We start from the raw sequence: 22959 nt of genomic DNA on the forward strand, positions 1-22959 counted from the left end.
TGATTTCAAAGTGCTGCACTTTCTCAATGGATTGAGATAGAGTCAAATGCTTTTCAGCGTTGGTTACACGTTACCTTATGATCAATCTGGGGTCATTTACAGCCTCTCACACGTCCAAAATTTTTCTTGGCGATGAGGGGGACTCCGCCCCCCTTCAAACCCCCCAAACAGAAGGGGGCACATCCCCCTTCTGGCAACCCCCTGATGTATCTTTTGGTTGGGGGGCCGCGCCGAAAAAAAGAGGTCACTTTTTTTAACAACATTTCTCAAACAAAAACAAGTGTTTGGGGCCTAAATAAGGCATTTTTTCATCATTTGAGACAATATAAAAGGGGGGGGGGGTGAAAAAGGCGTTAAAAGGCGTGTATATGAAGTAATGGGTTAACTGAAAATGATGAAAATACTTGAAATTACCCTAAATCGCGTTTTTTCATGTTTAAACATGGCCTGTCATATAAATTTGAAGAAAAATTGTTGTTTTGTAGATTTTTTTATTTTTTTCATTAACCCATTACTTCATGAGCTTTTTGTGAAAAATGGCTGTTTTCATTGAAAAGTCTCCCGTTACAAGTTCAAATTGCTATAATACTATAAAAACTGCTTCAACACTAATCAAACTTGGCACAAATGTTGACTGGACCATTGCACTTGCAACAACATGCTCAGGCTTAAATTTTCTGTTACCATGGCAACGAGGGGACATCTCAAAATTGCCAAAAATCACTATTTTGCGTTGATTTTTTCCATCAAAATTGATTTCAAAGTGCTGCACTTTCTCAATGGATTGAGATAGAGTCAAATGCTTTTCAGCGTTGGTTACACGTTACCTTATGATCAATCTGGGGTCATTTACAGCCTCTCACACGTCCAAAATTTTTCTTGGCGATGAGGGGGACTCCGCCCCCCTTCAAACCCCCCAAACAGAAGGGGGCACATCCCCCTTCTGGCAACCCCCTGATGTATCTTTTGGTTGGGGGGCCGCGCCGAAAAAGAGGTCACTTTTTTTAACAACATTTCTCAAACAAAAACAAGTGTTTGGGGCCTAAATAAGGCATTTTTTCATCATTTGAGACAACAAAAAAGGGGGGGGGGGTGAAAAAGGCGTTAAAAGGCGTGTATATATGAAGTAATGGGTTAAGTTTATATATATATATATATATATATATATATATATATATATATATATATATATATATATATATAATATATATATATATATATATATATATATATATATATATATATATGATCAGTACATGTGCTGGGATTGACAAATATGCATTTTATTTGGATTTTAAAGGCGTTTTGAGCTCCAAACTCCAAGTGTCTGTGCATCATTAAGGAAAGTTTGCATGTTCCGTGAAACGCATTTTAATAAAATTCTATGGTAGGCTTTAGTTAAGGCTAATTAATTGATTGTGCTTTTATGTTCGAAATTTATCTAATGTATTTGAAAATTATACAATTATTTTTTGCTTTTTTTAATGTTCTTTTTATTTATTCCACTATTCGATGTACATGTATGTGCTCACGGATTTATATAAATCCGTGATGTGCTTAATTAACAAAAATTCATCTTTCATACAAATAAAACAACAAATCATAATCATGAGGCACAAAATAACATATGCATGTTCGACTTCCATTTAACTTTGAAAAGTGCCGTACGGCTAGACAATACAGTGAGTCCTGGCTAGTCGTACGTGACGCCCGTACGGCTATAGCCACTTCCAATATTATTTTATTCAACGAGTGCAATAAATTCAGTAATGAACTTACACGAATTTAATATTCTATTTATCACATACCCAAAATAAAGACCGTTTAAAGTGAAATAAGAGTCATTTTTTCATTGACGCAACTATAGTATAACGCTAACATTTAGCAGAACAGAACAGATACTTTATTAAGATTTGTACATAGTACATCATCTATAATACAATAATATTTACAAGCATAACGTCAATATAATGGTAATAGCAAGTATGACATTTTCAAAATTCTTAATCTTAATTCATCTAGTAACAAGAAAATGAAATAATAAATATGTATACTACAAATTAAAAAAGTAAAGACATACAAACAGGAGAATGAGCAATAATGATGTTTAACGCTCAACATTTAACAGTGTGTTTCTCAAAGCAAGTGCTTCTTTAACAAATTTGGATAACTGAATTAATTCATATTTACTATTTGAGTTCAATAATTGTAAAAATTTATAAACTGATGGATTTCTGGTATATTTAATTTTCAAATATTTTTTTCTTAACTCTGCATAACAACGACATATACAAACAAAATGAAATTCATCTTCAATGTCTGAGGCATTACAACATAAACAATACCTTTCCTCTCTAACAATTCTATTTCTAGAATATCTGCCAGTTTGTATTCTCAAAGACAAAGTACTCATTCTTAATCTACAGAAATAAAATCTAAAACATCTTGGCAAGATATCCAAATAAAGTTCATACTCAAAACTACATTTAACATTTTTGTACATATACAATACAGAACTATTATCTAAGGTAGCATACCATTCCTGTTTAAAAGAATCAATAACGCGACTTCTAAATTCAAAATAAAAATATTTTTTGTCAATAATATTAACATTATTAAAAACATATGAAAATCCATAATCATTCAAAAGCTTTTTTACATTTGAAACCCAGTTTTTATGACCATTGTTGCTATCATACAAAGCTTGATTATATACTGTCTTAAGGATTATGTTATCAGTTTCTACAATTTTTAACCAGTATTTTATTATCCTTACAAACCTATGAATATATAAGGGATATCTTCCCAGCTCGCCGTATACACTAGCATTACAGGTGTTAGGTTGAACTCTTAATAACCTTTTACAAAATTTTAAATGTATTCTTTAGCGCGTCTTTACACTATGTTTGTATAACGCTAATGACGTCACGTCAAAATATATGCACGGCCGTGCAATACCATTTTTACGGAGTCGCAAAATCGGCACTGGTGTGTGATAAATACAGTAAATCAATAAAATAAAATGAAATAAATAAATAAAAGAAATGCAAAGGCAATTAATGTATCAAAAATGAACAACCAATTAATTATAATTTTATGTCACATTCTACCACACAGAGTCGAACTGGAAGATATTTCATATTGGCACGGCTCCTGTCATGGACTGGTTCACAGTATATCTATCGCATACTAACTTATCAAGCAACTTGCTTTTTTGTTGTTGTTGTTTAATGGCTTCGTGTATTAAATTTCTAATTAACATGCATATTTTTTTTTTCTAAATTGTAATATCTTTAAGATCACTTAAGTTATTTTATACTTAAAGAGAATTTAAACGACCACTGATTATGACTGCCATTGCTTTAAAAATGTCACTTTTATGAGTATCTTCCTGTCCTAGTTGAAAAAGGACTGTTTAGGTATGATCGACGAACTTTTTATGGAAGTCCAAGAGTGAAAAGTTTTGACATTTTTCAAATTAAGCTAGTTCCATTTTTGAACGGGAAAATTTTTGTTTATTTTGTTTATTTCATTTTTGCTACTTTTCCCCTTTTTTGTCTCTTCCTTTTTACCTGGGACATAATTAAGATACTTATCTTATGTCCCAGTTTTTACTTTGTCTTTTTCTCAAATTGTATAACCATTTTAACGACAAGCGATGATTATTGTTATATTTTTAAAATATACTTGTAGTGCAATTTAATTAAGTCCCATTACTTAAAAAGATCTACATGTATATGTGTACCATAGGCTAGCTTTATTTAGAGTAAATAAAATTAGTTTCCCAAAAATTTTACTTAATGTAGAGCTCTACTGTAAATCTGTAAGAAATAATATTAGCATTTAAACTGATACTGATATCTAAGCTTATTTTCAAAATGTAACACTTTCGTTTTGATTGATATATGCCATCTAGTACATTTGTATATTTTGTGGAACACTTTTTATGCTGTACATCATTGACTGATGCCTCTAAAAACTCAAACTCCAATTGTACTGATAAGGGGAGGTCACTGCGTAGGTTTCAAGAGATTGCTAAAAACTGTCAAACTCCTCACACTGATTACCTCCCTTGGCAGAATTGTAACGTGTCTGTGTAGCAAAGCAAAGGGAGACAACTGCGTCGGAGTTTGAAAAACTGTTCGCAGCGGTTACTTCCCTTTATCATTACACTGCGTGAAAATTGCAACAAATGGCAGTAAATTCTGGAAATGTTGATATAGTTACTGATCACGGGTTTAAGAATATACCAGAATGTGAACATGGTAATAAAATTCAAATACATATCTGCTTTCACAAATGATTTCTATAATCATAGTCTTTGAACGAGTTAATTTTCTCTATGTAATCTGTTTTCGCGACCGTTATCGTCAACTTATAACTACAGTGGAACCTGTCTAATCCGAACTCGTCCGGATCAGAAGAAAAGTTCGGATTAGACAGGTTTCCGGATAAGAAGAGATTTTTTACATGTTTTTTCATGTTATTTGCAGTTTAGTTTAAGGAAAGAAAACGGAAATGCATTTGAAATTGCAATATATCATATAAGTACCCTAATCTCAAACCCAACCTACAAAAGGCTACATGTATTCTCAAACCTTTCATTCATGAGCTGTTTATTTTTTTCTAGAAGTGCCTATGATGTCATCAATTTGTGTGCATAAAAGTTAAGTTTCTGACAGACATGTCTGCTGCTGTAAAATGAAAATGATGCATAGGAAAGGATATTGACATTACATATTTTATTCAAAGGGGTCCGACACACTTGGGTGTGTTCATATATAGTGTAATTATTTTACACAAGCAATTTGACAAAAACTATATGGACAAATATTTATAGTCTCGAGGTGTCACATCAAATTCGTGACCAGGTCTTTCCTAAAAAGAAAGACCTTGTACTCGGTCGATATCCTATACTTAAAAAAATATTTTTTTTGGAAACCTTATCCTATTTTATTTTTATTTCTGAATTAAGTCAATTAACTGAAGTAGAAAATATCGAATCAAAGAAAAAATCGAAAAAAATAAATCTACATTGTCATCACTGATTGTTTACAGAATACATTTACATGTAAGTATAATAACAGCTATGCTAATACCACAGGAGCTTGAAATTTTATCAATATAAATGATAATATCCATAGGGGGTACTTTTGGATATTAATATTGGTTATTTGACAGAATTTCAAGTTCCTGTGGGCTAATGCATATGTAATCAAGGTCTCAATGTTTTAAATGCAATCCATCTCTATGTAAATAGTACTAAATACAGTCAATTTGAACCATGATAAATTGATGAACTAGTCTTTAGTGTACAAATGTTTTATCTTACAAACAGGTCCTGCATTACTTTTCTCAAGATTTGACAAGAAATGTGGTGCCGAGAGACACTTCTTTGCCTGTTCAGCTTTCAGAGACCGCAAGGCTTGTCCTTTCTTCAAATGGGCTGATGAGGTTAAAATCTCTAAGGACAATCGGGTATTTCAGAATACAAAGACTGGTTTGTGGCCCTCATATAGCCATGCTGAAATGAGGAAAAGGTAGGCTTATAATCTAAGTTTTTATCTTACTGTGTTACTTATACATGTTAGGTTTTGAAAATTGTTCACTTAAAGGCCCATTATATTTCAGAATTTTTTTTATTCTTATTTCTCAAAGGCTTTATTTTTTGGGTGTACATCTCTTGTTGCCAAAAAGTAATTCATTTGCCAATTATGTGAACCATCTTTGATTTATGATGTTTTTGGCAAGGAGTATTGTTATAGTAATTCAGTATTTTGTATGGAAGTCAAAATAATACTTTATTTACATTTTGTTACTTTTAGGATAAATTATTTTATATTAAGCGCTACTTTCTTTTTGAAATAATCATCTAACATTGTCTTGCACTATTATCTAAATCTTATGAAGTTCATGTTTGCCTTTTTAAAAAAACTAAAAAATTATTTGTATCTAAGGCATGATTAGGCTTTAATAAGTGAATTGGATGGACAAAATTATTTAAATATTGCAACTTCTGCCAAGAGCAACTTTGGTTAGAAAAGTTATCTGTTGTAAGATAAGAAAGTATTTCCTATTTTTCTCCCGCTTAGCTCAGTAGGAGAGGCATCTGATTGGTAATCCAGGGATCACTGTTTCAATCCTTGGGCAAGGTGTAATTTTTCTGTAACAATTGATCTGCCATATTGAGTCTAATGGTCATTTGTCTCTCACCGCTTATTAAAAAAATCATGTGTAATTAGTTGTCAGTCATTTGCAAAGAAGTTGATGAATACTGGTTAGTGGGTAAGGTGGATCATTCGCTGAGATATGACTTAAAACATGTTAAAATTGTAGTAAAACCTAAAACATGGTACAAATGTACATACAAAGTGCACATATTTTAGTTATTCTTTAGTTAAAAAATGCAACACAGATCTGGCGAAATCTGATTTTTACTTACTTGTTCGTTTTATCTGAAACATAAATATTTTTACTTGTCTATATGATATTAATTTTGTAATCTAAATTCTGGAACAATTTTCACTTGTCAGGGCAACCTGGGCAATAGGGGCAATTGATTTTGTCGCCCCTGCTACAATCTCAAGGTTTAATCAGTTGTTAAATGAAAATGTGATTTTCTGCCTTTTCATTTGCTTAAACCATTAGGCATGTAACTTTATAAACTTTTATAAACTTTGGTTCATCATCATTAGTGTAATACATGTATGTTTTTATTTATTTTCAAGATTTTGTGAGTTCAAAGAATTGAAAGAATCTGAGAGGCATTTTTGTACCAACTGTGGACTGATGTTGCTACCAGGTGAACAGAAATCTCATGAAGGTCAAGGTCACACTGTGAGGTCAAACATTTCAGATAAGATGTTAGCTAAACCAACTGAGCTCTTCACACCTTTAGAAAACAACAAAACATTTGCAGTAATGTATTATTCAAAATGTATCTCTGCGACACAAATATTAATGGATCTTTATAATTCCTTCAGTTCATTTAAATTTGTATTTCAACACAATCAGTATGTTTTAAGCTAAGAAGAAGTATACTGGGACAAAAGAACATATATGACTAATCATCATGTTGAAATATTCTGATATGACTCTGACCTATTCTGTCAAGTTATTGAAATTTGCTTAAATTTTTTAGATTTATGTATTTGATTCATTCTCGAACAAAAGAACTCATACATGTGTATGAAAAAATTGACATGATGATTACTTCAAATGTGACCTTGACCTTTGAATAACCTTGACCATCAAGGTCATATATGAAATTCTAGTTATACTTTCTACAAGATAATTATGTTTTCTAATAGTATTCTTTTCTAGGAGTATTCTTCTCGGATGTGTTTTACTTTGGAAATAAGAACATGTTGAGCGTGACCCTTACTAAGTGGTGACTTGTTACTCATTTGTACAATTTTTAGGTTTTCTTTAAAAAAAAAAGAAATGAAGCAAATCTGTAGACATGTTGCTTTAATAACCTGATAATTGTACCAAAAAAAAAATAGAATAGACGTCTTAGTGCTATTCTTCTCAATTTTGACACAAGACTGGTAAAAAGTTGAACTTGAAACTTTAAAAGGCTTTGTACCAAATTGCTTTCTTCACAGATTATTTCACAGATTGTACCTGTACTTACATACCACCTCATCTCATACTGATGATTTCTGGTTTCAGCAATACCTCTTCTCGGCCTCCACTGTTGATTTCATACTTGACACACTGAACTCTCTACATGTGACTCATATACTATGTGTTGGATGTCCCAGGTAAAAATGATATAATTTTAAAGAAATGTTTTAATTTTCCGAAAAAACTGTTACAATACTCAAGTTACTGCTATAAATAGAAAAAAATTTGAAATCACTGAAACGATGAAATAATTTAAAGCATGTTAAGATTTGCATTATAAATAATAATAATCCTATTTTATCCCCATGTCTTCACATTACAATGTACATACATAAAAAAGTTGTAAAAACATGTAAATGATTATTTTTGAACAGTTCAAACTTCAAGGTAACAGTGACTTCAAAGCAGAAAAATCTTTTATATAAAAAGTTATTACAGTACAAAAAAGTAAGCCACCTTGACAAACATACAGCTGCAGGTCCTAGTAGGGGGATATCTGTAGATTAGGAAATGCTTCTTCTTTTTTTTCCAGGGGATCAAAATACAAGTTTCTCAATTTAAATTGTTGTGTTTTTTTGTTTGTTTATTTTTTTCATAATGAAATTTGAACCCCACATTTGGGGTATACAAAAAAATGATAAAAAAATTTTAAAAAAAGTAAAGGTTTTTACTATTTTTTCAGAATTTACGAGGCAAATTTCAAAAACCCCATGAAGAAAAGGGGTATCTCCCAAAAGCCCCTTTTGGGTTTAAACTAGATCATAGAAAATTTTGAGTTTTCCCCAGTTCTTTTATGTATTTTTTATAATTTACCAAAGCATCTACCCACTATTAAGTGATTTAAAAACCCTTTTTGACATAGAATCCAATGATAAAGGGGACAATTTTGCCCCGCTGATCATGGTCCTCAATGTTTTTTTTAGTTTTTTTTTTCCCTTTAAAAATAAAGAAAAATTTTTTCCCTTTTGAAAAATGAACCCCGTCCCTTTAATTATTAAAACATTTGGGTTTTAGTTTAAAAGGAATATTAAGTGTTACAGACTATTATTTTCCTTCTTGGTGGGCAGGTCTAGTTCAACTCAGTGTCCCAATTTGGAGTTAGGGAATTTCTCTAATGAAAAGTTATTATTTTGTTAATTATTCTTCATGAATTTTTTGTAAATTCAACGTACATATTATACAGTATGTTTTGTTTAGTAACTGTTTGACCTTTGTTAAAAAAAAAAATTATGCTCCCACTGAAGGGGGAGGAGGGGGATTGTTTTGCCTTTTTCAATCTGGCTGTCATGCTGTCCTGCTGTAGACTAACAAAAACCACGGAATTTGAAGACATCCATGACCTTTGGACAAATTTCTAGGTTTTTAAAAAATCTTGAGTAATTTCATAATTTTACAATTATTACAAGCATTGACATGCAAATTTTTAAAAATAACCATTCTTTTTCTGTTTTCAAATTAAAGCTTCAGGTATTTCCTGAATCACGTTTTTGGCCGTTAAATTTTGCTGAAAAATCATTTTTTGGGGAGAATTTGAAGCAGACTTAAGTGAAATTTATAAAAGGGGAAGTGGGGAAAGTTTCCCCTGGTGAAAAGATCTCCTTTGGGGTCTTTGGGGGATGCCCCTCACTGTTACTATAAATAGAATAAGGGGAAAAAGGGGAAATTTGAAGGGTTAAATTTTTCTTTCTGGGCTGATTGGGAAAATTTATTTTTCGGGAAAAATTTGGGTTTATGTTGGTCCCAAAAATTCCCTTTTTTAAATCTTAAACATTTTTGTCTTAAAACAAGTTGATTTGTTTGATTTATATCACAATCATTATTATAGCTTATGCATCATCAAAGAAATTTCTACATTGAAAATCTGTCACAGTATATTTGATATTATTAGTATCATAGTATGCTATATTAAATGTGCAATATTGCTAAGAAAGGTCATTGGGTAGTTTTGATAGTAGTTAAGTTGCAGCTCAAACGGCAATACATTGTGCTTTGATATATGCTATAATTACAGAAAAATGTTGATTATACATGTAGGAAGTAAATTGAATTGTTTTTATTTGTTTGGGTCGTCAGACCAAACAAATAATGGTAGCGAAATTTCAGAGCCTAATGCTGTTAATTGCAAATGCCTAAAGTAGTCCACTTTTTTGAAGCGTTTACTTCCCTTTATATGTACACTAACGCCGAAAAATTCAGGGGAGATCAATGCGTAAAGATTGTCAAATGACAGGCGCATTAATTTTCAAACAAAGTAGTTCCCGAATAGTCGAAGATTTCTAATATTGTTTCATTCTTTATATATATACATGCTTACAGTAAGCTCCATGATTTTTTACATCTGTGTTAAACAACAGGTTTAGCGTCGAAATAATAAGAGTTACAAACCCTAATTTAAAATGATATGGTTTTCTTCTGGCCGTTAACATGTAACTTCACCTTGGCCGAGGGGTTTGCATGCTCGCTTATGAATCGAGAGGTCTGGAGTTCAAATCGCAGTTGAGGCAACTCATTTTTTAAAAAAAAAATTTAAGTCAAATAAACATTGAATTGACTATCAGTGTTGCAATTAGTCTTATAGCCAATTTACTACAGTTAAAACACTGGAAAGCATTGGTGGCACTATACAAAAACAAATTGGTTTATAATGTCACAACCTTCACCTTTCTGACATTCTGAGACCCAAACAAATTCAGCGCCTTCTGTGCTTTGATATTAAATTGAACGATTTTACTTAACTTTTTTATTATATTGAACTGTTTTACTTTTAGTTTTAGTAATTTGAACTATTTTAGTAAACTGTTTTATCAAATTTAGCAGTTTCAGTTTAAGTAAATTGTACTAGTAAACTGAACTAGTACATTGAACTGTTGTAGTAAGTTAAAATGTTTTAGTAAATAACTGTTTTAGTAATTTGAACCTTTTCTATTTTGATAGAATGTACAGACACAGAAAAGATGCCTGTGTTTTGGTTTTTCCCATACTTTATGGAACAGAGAGTGGTTACACCTACCTCTGGTTACACAATGCTAGATTATAAGGTAATAAAGAATTTGTACACAAATAAGGTTTCTGACTTTAAATGACCTTTTCTCAACACTGGGGATTTCAGATTTTGCAGAGGGACATTGGTATGTCATGTGTGGGTGTTACATAGATAGATGATAGGCTGTAGTTTAGCTCAAGTGCCTTTTCATGCCTGAAATAATATAGTTAGCATTAAGGTGCCTGGCATAATGCAAGTTGCATTCAAGTGCTTGTTCATGCCTGAAGTTATTTCTGCCTGCTTGTGGCTGGAATAATGGAAGTTGAACTCATGTGCTTGTTTGTGCCTGAAAATATGTTAAGTAGCATTTAATGTCTGCTCATGCCTGAAAAAGTGCATGTAAATGGGCACTTGTTGTAAATAACATTAGTTGTTTTTTTTTTACTAATATATCATAGAACATTGATTAGGATCAAAATTTAAACTTCATTAGATGTTTTGTGATAACTGCATCGTCGGATACCCACGATTGATAAACATGTCACATAACATGCAATCAATAAATGTTAATGGTTCGGCCGTGGGTATCCGACGATGTGATAACTGTGACTTGCATCAAGGCTTATTCACAAATTTTTTAGGTTGTTCATGTTGTTACTGACATGAAATAAGTGATGTATAGAATTGCATCAATCTTGAATGATGGTTCCAAATTGAATTTTTAAAATCAAAAATAAAAGTTTTTAGAGGTGGGTTTGTTCTGCTTATAACATTGTTTTGTATTTAATTGAGGAAAATGCTGCTCTATATTCAGGTGGATTATGATAACCATGCCTTGTTTAAAGGAGAGAAAGGGAGGAAGAAGGGTTCACCAGTTAGAATTTTTACAAACCTTCCAGCTAAACAGATCATTCTACCAGCGTCAGAAGGATATTGGTAAAAATAAACTTATGTTACACATTTTACTGATTATGTTGAACTTTCACGCTTATCACGCTGAATGATTATTTAACAAGATTGGGCATAGCTCTGACTTAACATTTTATAGAGTTTGGCCCCTTTTGTTGCTGTCAAGTACTGAGAAAAGTCGAAGCATGCTGTCTCATGTACACCTCTTTATTTGTCTGTAATTTTACAAAACAGATGTTCATAAACAAATGAACAAAAGATGTGATCCTAATTGTAACACATAAACTTGTGAAAACTATGTATGCATGTGGCTTGTTAATCATGTAAACAGGTAGTCAGTTTGGTATTTCTGAGTGAGTAATTGCATCTCTGATGTAAAATAAAGCTTTAGATATTTAAGGCCGTAAAATTGATTTTTGAAAGTAAAACTTTATGCCTAAGATATGAAATGAACCATTGTTTGTTCTTGTTGATTGTTTCAGGTACTGTGAGAAATGTGAGCGCTACAGCTCTGAAGAAAATAAACATTGTAAAAAGTGTAATACATGTCCTACCAAGGTTTGTATATAATCTGATATGTCTTGTATTTTTATGCCACTGCCATATCTGTGATGTGGAGGCATAGAGCGATTCACCACTGTGTGTGTGTAGGTGTTTGCATGTGTGTATTTGTTTGTTATATAGATTATATAGTGAACTTAAAAAAAATCTTCAAATTAAAAACTACAAGTTTGATTTCAACCAAACTTGCCAGGATTGTTCCTTGGGTAAAGGGCTTGCAAAGTTGTTCAAACAATTTGACCCTGTGCAGAAATCTAATTGCCATGGAATGATAGAAATAATAGTAAAAAAAAATTCTTCTCTAGAACCTAACTGGGCTTGGGCATAGATATTTTGCACAAGGCATTGCATTATGAACCTGTACCAAGATTGTTACTTTAATGTAGCATCTTTGAATCCACTTTTATGTGGCATCTATGAACTTCTTCCACCAGTGAAAAGCTATACATGTTTAATATGACTGTATATCATATAGTGTGACTGTATTCATAGCTACCATATAAGATCATGTCTATGTTTTACTAACATTCAACAACTCAACTTATGTATAGTAATATAGTTACATTGTAAGATTCTCTGATGTAAACTTAGTTGTGTACACTATAGTCCCGTTTTGTTTGGCAAAGAATAAAGAAATGTTTTGCACTGTAGAAACAAGATTGAGGTTATTCTTTAAAGGTTGATAGTCAAAATAATATTCTATATATAGCCTTGGATGATCTTTTTTTAAAAGTCATTTGTGATTCAATGCTAAATCTTATTAATTAGATCTTTTTTGACATTTAACAAGAATGTATACACTGTATGTAAAATATATCTTATCTTTTTCTCATTCAAAACATTTTCTGATATGTATAAGCTCATTCAAAATTTTCTTTCTTTCTGTATCAGGATGGGAATACATATACTCACTGTGATAAATGTAACAGATGTGTGAAACCATCACGTGTTCATTGTGATACCTGTAATATATGTGATCTACAAGACCATAAATGTGGTCAATCTGTGTCTAAAGGTAAAAATATTATATTGTATAGGTAAAATGCTTGAATGAAGGCAAACTATTGGATAAAGACACTGAAAATCAGCTGTTTTATTTAGATAAAGATGAGCTGTGATAAGAACATCAGAAAAATGAAGTTGTTAATAAAAGGATTCATGGTCTAATGACTGTGTGACGGAACCAAAGGCATCAAGATATACTTTAGTCTTTTTCATGGTTGACTCACACTTTATAGAACTAACTTGTTCCCTTATACAGCAGTGTTGATGTTGTAATGATGACATGGCTGTCATAGTGTTCTTATAATGATATAAAAGCTGTTTGTTGGGTTTTACTACGCACCAATGCAGTAAAAGTCATTTGGCAACTTTCCTGTTTTTCAGGTGCCCCACGGTGCATTGTTTTAGGCACAAATGGGCAGCCCCAGTAGAACCAAGGATGTAAAGTAAGCTAGCTGGATAGCATTCTGACATGAAAGAGTCCAATGTTCCTTCCCGAAAACATGCCGAAAACAACTCCTGTTTATTTATGTTGAATATAACCAATGAAATTGTTGTTTTGACGAGTTATGCTGAAAAGGTGTTTTTAGTCCCCTACCGGTTTACCGGAGGGGACTTTAGGTTTACCCTCCGTCCGTCTGTCTGTCAGTCCGTCAGTCCGTCCGTCCGTCCACAAAACTGGATAACGCAAAAAGTACTGAAAATATTTTAATGAAACTTGATATATGGATAGATGGCAGTATGGAGATTATGCACGTCTTTTTCTTTTCTTCCTATGTTGAAAATTCTGGTTGCTATGGCAACAAATAGACTGAAAATATTGCAAATTTTACACATAACCTGGATCCGGCGATAACGCAAAAAGAACTGAAAATATTTTTATGAATCTTGATATATGGATAGATGGCAGTATGGAGATTATGCACGTCTTTTTCTTTTCTTCCTATGTTGAAAATTCTGGTTGCTATGGCAACAAATAGACTGAAAATATGGCAAATTTTATACATAACCTGGATCCAGTGATAACGCAAAAAGTCCTGAAAATATTTTTATGAAACTTGACATATGGGTAGATGGCAGTATGGAAATTATGCACATTCTTTTCTTATCTTCCTATGTTGAAAATTCTGGTTGCTATGGCAACAAATAGACTGAAGTTCAAGATTTCTGATTCTAGTTTTTAAGTTTTTTCACTATAAGTTCTTTATTTCTTAAGGTATTTTCTTCAAACTTTATATATAAGTTGCTTGTCATCAACCACATCATATGTGACAAGGTTTACAACTCTAGCACAAAATTTATCAGAATTACCTCCCTTGAACTTAAAATTTTCATGAAAAAATCATTGTTTTTTTTAATAACTTCTTTTTCTGAATGTATCTACTTCAAACTTCATATAAATGTTTCTTATTATCATTCAACATTTGTGAGTGTTCAATACTCTAGCAAGACTATTTCCAGAATTATGCCTCTTTTGAACTTAGATTTTTTTTTGAGAAATTGGTAATTTTTACTCCAACTTCTTCAATCATGATAGGATTTTTAAAATGTTATATTTTGATAACAATGATGTTTAAAAAATAACTTTAGAGTGTCCTTCAGTCCGTCTGTCTGTCTGTTCATAAAAACTGTTTCCTGTGATCACTTTTAAAGAACTTTTTCAACAAATTTACTTAAAATAGGAACATAAGTGAATGCCAATGGCCCTTCAGAATGTTGCTTGGGCCGGTTACACGACTTACCGGAATCGGCCGCATTACCGGAATCGACCGGAATCGGCGGTGAATTACCGGAATCGACCTGTAACTTTGTAATAATTAAACTTTTTAAGTTTTTTCTTGCAATTTTATAAAATATAAACAATATCAATGATTTATGAAAAGATTTTTATGAATAAAATCGCTTTTGATTAATATAACATGAGATCTAATATCGGCGAGTTACTGCCAAACTGCCCGTGACCGGAATCGGCCTGTTATTTCGTTGTTTATGCAACTTTTAATGTTCCTTTTGCATGTTTTTATAAAACCTAAATATTATCATTAATCTTCCTAGAGATTGTGAAAAAAATTCGCTTTTAAATAATAATAATAATAAACAAATATTTATGATCAGCGACAACGGGCAAACTGCCGGAATCGGCAAAGGATTACCGAAATCGGCCTGTAATTTGCTTATCTATATACTTTAAACAAAATGTTTGCACCCTTGATTATAAATAAACAATAGCAATGATATGTAATCAGATTATTGTCAATAAAATCACTTTTTATTAATTAAACAAGATATTTAATATCGGCGAGTTACTGCCATGCTGTCGGAATCTGCGAAGGATTACCGGAATCGACGTATAATTTAGTCTATTGTACTTTTTAACGTTTTTGTTGCATTGTTAATATTCATCTTATAAAATATAAATATTATGAAAGATATTTAAAAGTTTCTTTCTTCTTTCTTTTATTTTGTAAATTTCAATTCGCCTTTGGTTAATAAAGCAAGAGATCGAAGATCGGCGAGTTACATATACTGTCATACTGCCGAAATAGCCGAATGATTACCGGAATCGGCCTGTATTATTGTAATTTATGGACTTTGCAAGAAAAAAAATGAAAACAATATCATTGATATCTAAAAAGATTTCTGTAAATGAAGAATCCTTATTAAATAATAAGCTATAGATCTAAGGTCGGCGAATTACTGCCATATCGCATATATGCAGTGTCAGGGCTATCGGGGAATTACCGGAATCGGTCTGTTTTTTTCCCCACCAATATTTCAACGTTTAAAAAATAACCTTGAATTATTTTATTAAATACAAACAATATAAACGATTTTTATAATGTTTATTGAAATCGGTATTAAATAAGAAGCAAAAGATTTATGAAAAATCGCTGTTATATAATAATAAAAAGATTAATATTGAAGATCGGCAAAAACGGGAAGCCTGTCGGAATAGGCGATGGATTACCGGAATCGACCTGTAATTTGGTTATTTGTGAACTTTTTAAATATTTCTTTTGCATGTTTTTATAAGATATAAACATTTTCAACGATATTCATTTTTGTAAGTAAATTTGCTTTTGATTAATAAAACAAGAGACCTAAGATCGGCGAATTACTGTCATTCTGCCGATATAGGGGAAGGATGGGCGGGATCAGCCTGTAATATAGTTATTTTTATGTTATTTTATTGAATGCAAATAATATCATTGATATAAAAAGATTTTTTGAGAAATAAAGGTCCCTTCTTATTATAAACTAGATGTCTAAGATAGACTAATTACTATCACAGTGCCTGAATTAACAGGTAAATACCGGAATTAGTCTGTTTTTTGTTATATTTCAGCGTTTTAAAAATATCTTGCCATATTTTATTAAATACAAACAATTCAAATGATATTTGATAATATTTATTGCAATTGCTATTACATAATAAACAAGGTGATCTATGATTTCTTCCATACTACCGAATCGACGAGCGATTACCGGAATCGGCTTCACTTCGTCTAGGATTACTAGAATCGGTTCTAATTTTGTTATGAATGTGAACTTAATTAATATAATTATTATCATTTATTTTTGCATGTATTTACAAACATTATCATTGATCTTTTATGGAATAATGCAATATCGTCTTTACATTATATTTTTTCAGGACATTGCTAACAGAGGATTGTTTGAAATGACGGATAACAATAGGTCAGTTTAGTCTTTCTTTATGTTTGCATAACTCAATTCTTGATTTCATAAAGTAGTCGATTTATAATTACATGCAATAATTTTTATTTGAATCTTTATTTAAACAATACAAACCTCATAAAATATTCACATGAAATCAATGTTTTACCAGGCAGTTAAATCGTACTTACTTGACAGTTCAAGGTCATTCTGGAGTATCAAATCAATTGTCGTCATTTGCGTTATTGGTGCACCATAAAAAATATTACAAAGATTGCGAATAAGTCAATCGTTGAAACATATATTATTTAGTCTTAAATAGTAAACAAATCATATATACCCGTAACGTATAAAACTGAGATATGGATGTTAACCATATACGCACAGATGATACTGTCACTTTATTGGAAGTAAACGAGCTGTATATTGGGAGCTGTGTATTGGGAAGTGTGATATACTACAAAACAGTGGGGTGCCAATATTCGGTATGCTGATATATTTCATAGTGGGAGGGTCTGTCTGTTAGAGAAAGCGTATTGTTAAGCAAGCTGTAGCCGGAATCGGGGAATGATTACCGGAATCGGCCTGTAATTTTGTTATTTATGAACTTTAAAAAAAAATCTTGCATCTTTTATAAAATATAAACAATGTTAATGACATGTAAAAATATTTTTATCAATAAAAATCGCTTAAGATTAATTAAGCAACATACTTAAGATCAGCTAGTTACTGTCATACTGCCGGAATCGAGGAATGATTACCGGAATCGGCCTGTAATTTTGTTATTCATGAATTTTTAAACTTTTATAAAATATTAACAATTAATGACATGTAATAAGATTTTTTTATAAAAAACACAATTGATTCATTAAACAAGAGATTTAATTATGATCAGCAAGTTACTGTCATCTGGGGCATACGATATATCGTATGTCCCAGCTGTCATACTGCTGGAATCGGGGAATTATTACCAGAATCGGCCAGTAATTTTATTTATGAACTTTTAAGAATTGACATGTACAAAGATTTTTATAAACAAAATCACGCTTTATTAATTAAACTAGATCAGCAAGTTACTGTCATACTGTCTGAAGGATTGTTATTCGGGTAGTTTGGCAGTAGCTCGCCGATATTAGATCTCTTGTTAAATTAATCAAAAGCGATTTTATTTACATTTTTTTACATTTCATTGATATTGTATAAAGATGCAAGAACTTTTTTTTTAATCTTCATTTATAACCAAATTATACGCCGATTTCGGTAATCCTTCGCCGATTCCGACAGTATGGTAGTAACTCGCCGATATTAAATATCTTGTTTAATTAATCATTTATCAATGAGATTTTATTTACAAAACTCTGATTACATATCATTGTTTATATTTAATCAAAGATGAAAAAATATATATACATCACATTAAAAAACTATTGTGTGTTTATTTGGGATGTTCGCGGAAAATGTCATTATTAATTCAGTGTCATAAGCCAGAGACATAGATAACTACATGTATATATCATAGTCCTTTACTTTGAAGGATCTTCTTCCATTTTTTATTAATAATTAAATGGGTCAAACGGTTAAATATTATGCTAAACTTTGAAAAGAATCTTTAGATCTATACAGGGTGTTTATATTGTTGTTTTGTTTTTACATTGACTAAATCTTAAGTCTTTAAAAATTATGAAGTTCAATAAATCCTATGACTTAATTCATCTACAGCTTGCTGAACAACAGGCATTCTCTAACAGATAGTCTCTCCCACTATGAAATATATCAGCATACCGTATATTGGCACCCCACTGTTTTGTAGTATATCACACTTCCCAATACACAGCTCCCAATATACAGCTCGTTTACTTCCAATAAAGTGACAGTATCATCTGTGCGCATATAGTTAACATCCATATCTCACTGTTTTATACGTTACGGGTATATATGATTTGTTTACTATTTAAGACTAAAGAATCTATGTTTCAACGATTGACTAATTCGCAATCTTTGTAATATTTTTATGGTGCACCAATAACGCAAATGACGACAATTGATTTGATACTCCAGAATGACCATGGACTGTCAAGTAACTGCCTGGTAAAAAATTGATTTCATGTGAATATTTAATGAGGTTTGTATTGTTTAAATAAAGATTCAAATAAAAATTATTGCATGTAATTATAAATCGACTACTTTATGAAATCAAGAATTGAGTTATGCAAACATAAAGAAAGACAAAACTGACCTATTATTATCCGTCATTTCAAACAATCCTCTGTTAGCAATGTCCTGAAAATATAATGTAAAGACGATATTGCATTATTCCATAAAAGATCAATGATAATGTTTGTAAATACATGCAAAAATAAATGATAATAATATTATTGAGTTCACATTCATAACAAAATTAGAACCGATTCTAGTAATCCTAGACGAAGTGAAGCCGATTCCGGTAATCGCTCGTCTATTCGGTAGTATGGAAGAAATCATAGATCACCTTGTTTATTATGTAATAGCAATTGCAATAAATATTATCAAATATCATTTGAATTGTTTGTATTTAATAAATCATGGCAAGATATTTTTAAAACGCTGAAATATAACCAAAAAAAAACAAAACCCAGACTAATTCCGGTATTTACCTGTTAATTCAGGCACTGTGATAGTAATTATTCTATCTTAGATATCTAGTTTATAATATAAAAGTGATCTTTATTTCTCAAAAAAATCTTCGTATATCAATGATATTATTTGCATTCAATAAAATAACATAAAAATAACTATATTACAGGCTGATCCCGCCCATCCTTCCCCTATATCGGCAGAATGACAGTAATTTGCCGATCTTAGGTCTCTTGTTTTATTAATCAAAAGCGAATTTATTTACAAAAATGAATATCGTTGAAAATGTTTATATCTTATAAAAACATGCAAAAGAAATATTCAAAAAGTTCACAAATAACCAAATTACAGGTCGATTCCGGTAATCTATCGCCTATTCCGACAGGTTTCCCGTTCTTGCCGATCTTCAATATTAATCTTTTTACTATTTATAACAGCAATTTTTCATAAATCTTTTGCTTCTTTTCAATTAACATTATACAAATCTTTTAAATTGTTTGTATTTAATAAAATAAGTCAAGGTTATTTTTTAAACGTTGAAATATTGGTGGGGAAAAACAGACCGATTCCGGTAATTCTCCGATAGCCCTGACACTGCATATATGCGATATGGCAGTAATAATTAATTCGCCGACTTTAGATCTATAGCTTATTATTTAATAAGGATTCTTCATTTACAGAAATCTTTTTAGATATCTATTATATTGTTTGCATTTTTTTCTTGCAAAGTCCATAAATTACAATAATACAGGCCGATTCCGGTAATCATTCGCCTATTTCGGCTGTATGACAGTATATGTAACTCGCCGATCTTCGATCTCTTGCTTTATTAACCAAAGGCGAATTGAAATTTACAAAATAAAAGAAAGAAAGAAACTTTTAAATATCTTTCATAATATTTATATTTTATAAGATGAATATTAACAATGCAACAAAAACGTTAAAAAGTACAATAGACTAAATTATACGTCGATTCCGGTAATCCTTCGCAGATTCCGACAGTATGGCAGTAACTCGCCGATATTAAATATCTTGTTTAATTAATAAAAAAGTGATTTTATTGACAATAATCTGATTACATATCATTGCTATTGTTTATTTATAATCAAGGGTGCAAACATTTTGTTTAAAGTATATAGATAAGCAAATTACAGGCCGATTTCGGTAATCCTTTGCCGATTCCGGCAGTTTGCCCGTTGTCGCTGATCATAAATATTTGTTTATTATTATTATTATTTAAAAGCGAATTTTTTCCACAATCTCTAGGAAGATTAATGATAATATTTAGGTTTTATAAAAACATGCAAAAGGAACATTAAAAGTTGCATAAACAACGAAATAACAGGCCGATTCCGGTCACGGGCAGTTTGGCAGTAGCTCGCCGATATTAGATCTCTTGTTAAATTAATCAAAAGCGATTTTATTCATAAAAATCTTTTCATAAATCATTGATATTGTTTATACTTTATAAAATTGCAAGAAAAAACTTAAAAAGTTTAATTATTACAAAGTTACAGGTCGATTCCGGTAATTCACCGCCGATTCCGGTCGATTCCGGTAATTCGGCCGATTCCGGTAAGTCGTGTAACCCGCTTGGGCTCTTACCGGTAGGGGACTTATGGATTGCTTGCAATACTATGATAACTGCTTGTTGTTAATGTTTTTTTAGGTTGTCATATATGCGGTGATATGGGCCATAAAAGAAGAGAATGTCCGGAAAGACAATCTGTGTCTGAGAATTTTTCTAATAAAAGGTACATGTATAAGTACTGTACGTTTATATTTAATTAACATGAATATGAAAATTAAAACTTTCTTCTCAGAATTTGATTTTATTTATTCATTTCTTTAGACTTTTTGCATTATTATTTCAAACATGACTTGTTTACATGTAAATAACTTTTCACCATTTTTTTGGCATTATATTTACATGTAACTCTGGTCACGCTGAATATCTTAAATGGATTGGTCTATCTTTCAATCTGAATAAACCATTTGTTGCTTTTAAGGAAAATTTAAAAATATGTGATGACTGAATAGCGAACAGTGCAGACCATGATCAGACAGATTGTGCGGTCGGATCTTAGTCTGCACTGGTGGTATGAGTAGATTCTGTAGCTACTATCAGGCTCAGGGTTAAACCATTAATCCTTGCATTTTAAGCAACAAAGTTACCATATTCACACATATGAAAAGATAATATTTAACTTTGATTCTAAAGATACAGATGTAATTTTACAAAGTGAATTTCTGTAATAATTTTATATCCTGCCTTTTGTTTTAGACCAGTAAAGAGGAAAGGACAGAGCAAAGCACCACATATGAAGAAGAAAAAAAGAAAGTGATTTGCTGAATGAATTTTCTTGTGTAGGAATGAAAGAAAATAAAAAGAGATAAACTTGAAAAATTTGTTATGAAATATCCGTGTGTAAAACCTGGTAGTAAAGTCTGTGTATAGTATTTCACTAAAAAAAGTTGTGAATGAAATATAAAAATAAACAAAGGTACACTTCTCTGAAAAATTATTCCTTTATTCTGTAGATAGCAAGAGGAATTTCAAATATTTATCGGAAACATGAACAAAACAAGAGGGCCATGATGGCCCTGAGGTCGCTCACCTGTATATAGGCCCCCAAACCCCCGGGCCAATTTTTACCCAAGGGCTTTTATTTGTTTATTTGAACAGACTTGGTAGAAACCCATAAGAAGATGTTTCATGCTAAACATCTAAGTTCTAGCTCATTGGCTTTTTTAAAAGAAGATTTTTAAAGTTTTTACTATACACATATAGTTTAAAACAATGACACCCCTGGGGCAGGGCCAGTTTTGACCCCCGGGCGTTTATTTTAACAAACTTTGTAGATATTTACTTAAAGATGTTTCAAGCTTAATATCTAAACTCTAGCTATTTGGGTTTTTCCAAAGAAGATTTTTAAGTTTTTGCTATACACATATTAGGAAAATCAATGCCCCCCCCCGGGCGGGGCCAGTTTTGACCCCAGGGCTTTTATTTGACCATACTTGGTAGACACCCATTAGAACATGTTTCATGCTAAATATCTTAGCTCTAGCTCTTTGAGTTCTTTAAAAGAAGATTTTTTAAGTTTTTACTATATGCATATAGGGAAAATCAATGACCCCCTGGGGCGGGGCCAATTTTGACCCCAGGGCTTTTATTTGAACAAACTTGGTAGACACTCATTAGAAGATGTTTCATGCTAAATATCTTAGCTCTTGCTCTTTGGGTTCTTTAAAAGAAGATTTTTTAAGTTTTTACTATATGCATATAGGGAAAATCTATGACCCTCTGGGGCGGGGTCAATTTTGACCCCAGGGCTTTTATTTGAACAAACTTGGTAGACATTCACTTGAAGATGTTTCATGCCAAATATCTAAGCTCTAGCTCTTATGGTTCTTTAAAAGAAGATTTTTTAAGTTTTTACTATATGCATATAGGGAAAATCAATGACCCCCTGGGGCGGGGCCAATTTTGACCCCAGGGCTTTTATTTGAACAAACTTGGTAGACACTCATTAGAAGATGTTTCATGCTAAATATCTTAGCTCTTGCTCTTTGGGTTCTTT

General features: G+C 31.6%; 1 protein-coding gene across 1 annotated transcript; it reads left to right on the plus strand.

Annotated features, from left to right (window-relative positions):
- The first annotated feature begins 4151 nt into the window (after positions 1 to 4151).
- Positions 4152 to 21786, plus strand: LOC132750634 (rRNA N6-adenosine-methyltransferase ZCCHC4-like). The gene is made up of 10 exons (XM_060740646.1): positions 4152 to 4265; positions 5339 to 5540; positions 6729 to 6918; positions 7675 to 7766; positions 10556 to 10667; positions 11427 to 11548; positions 12004 to 12079; positions 12974 to 13097; positions 21045 to 21129; positions 21660 to 21786. The coding sequence occupies exons 1-10, from the start codon at positions 4193 to 4195 to the stop codon at positions 21718 to 21720; spliced, it is 1137 nt and encodes a 378-aa protein (XP_060596629.1). The 5' UTR covers positions 4152 to 4192; the 3' UTR covers positions 21721 to 21786.
- The last annotated feature ends 1173 nt before the right edge of the window (positions 21787 to 22959 follow it).

Source organism: Ruditapes philippinarum, unplaced genomic scaffold (assembly GCF_026571515.1).
Source record: "Ruditapes philippinarum isolate M1 unplaced genomic scaffold, ASM2657151v2 ctg1476_1_1_1_1, whole genome shotgun sequence".
NCBI classification, from domain to species: domain Eukaryota; kingdom Metazoa; phylum Mollusca; class Bivalvia; order Venerida; family Veneridae; genus Ruditapes; species Ruditapes philippinarum.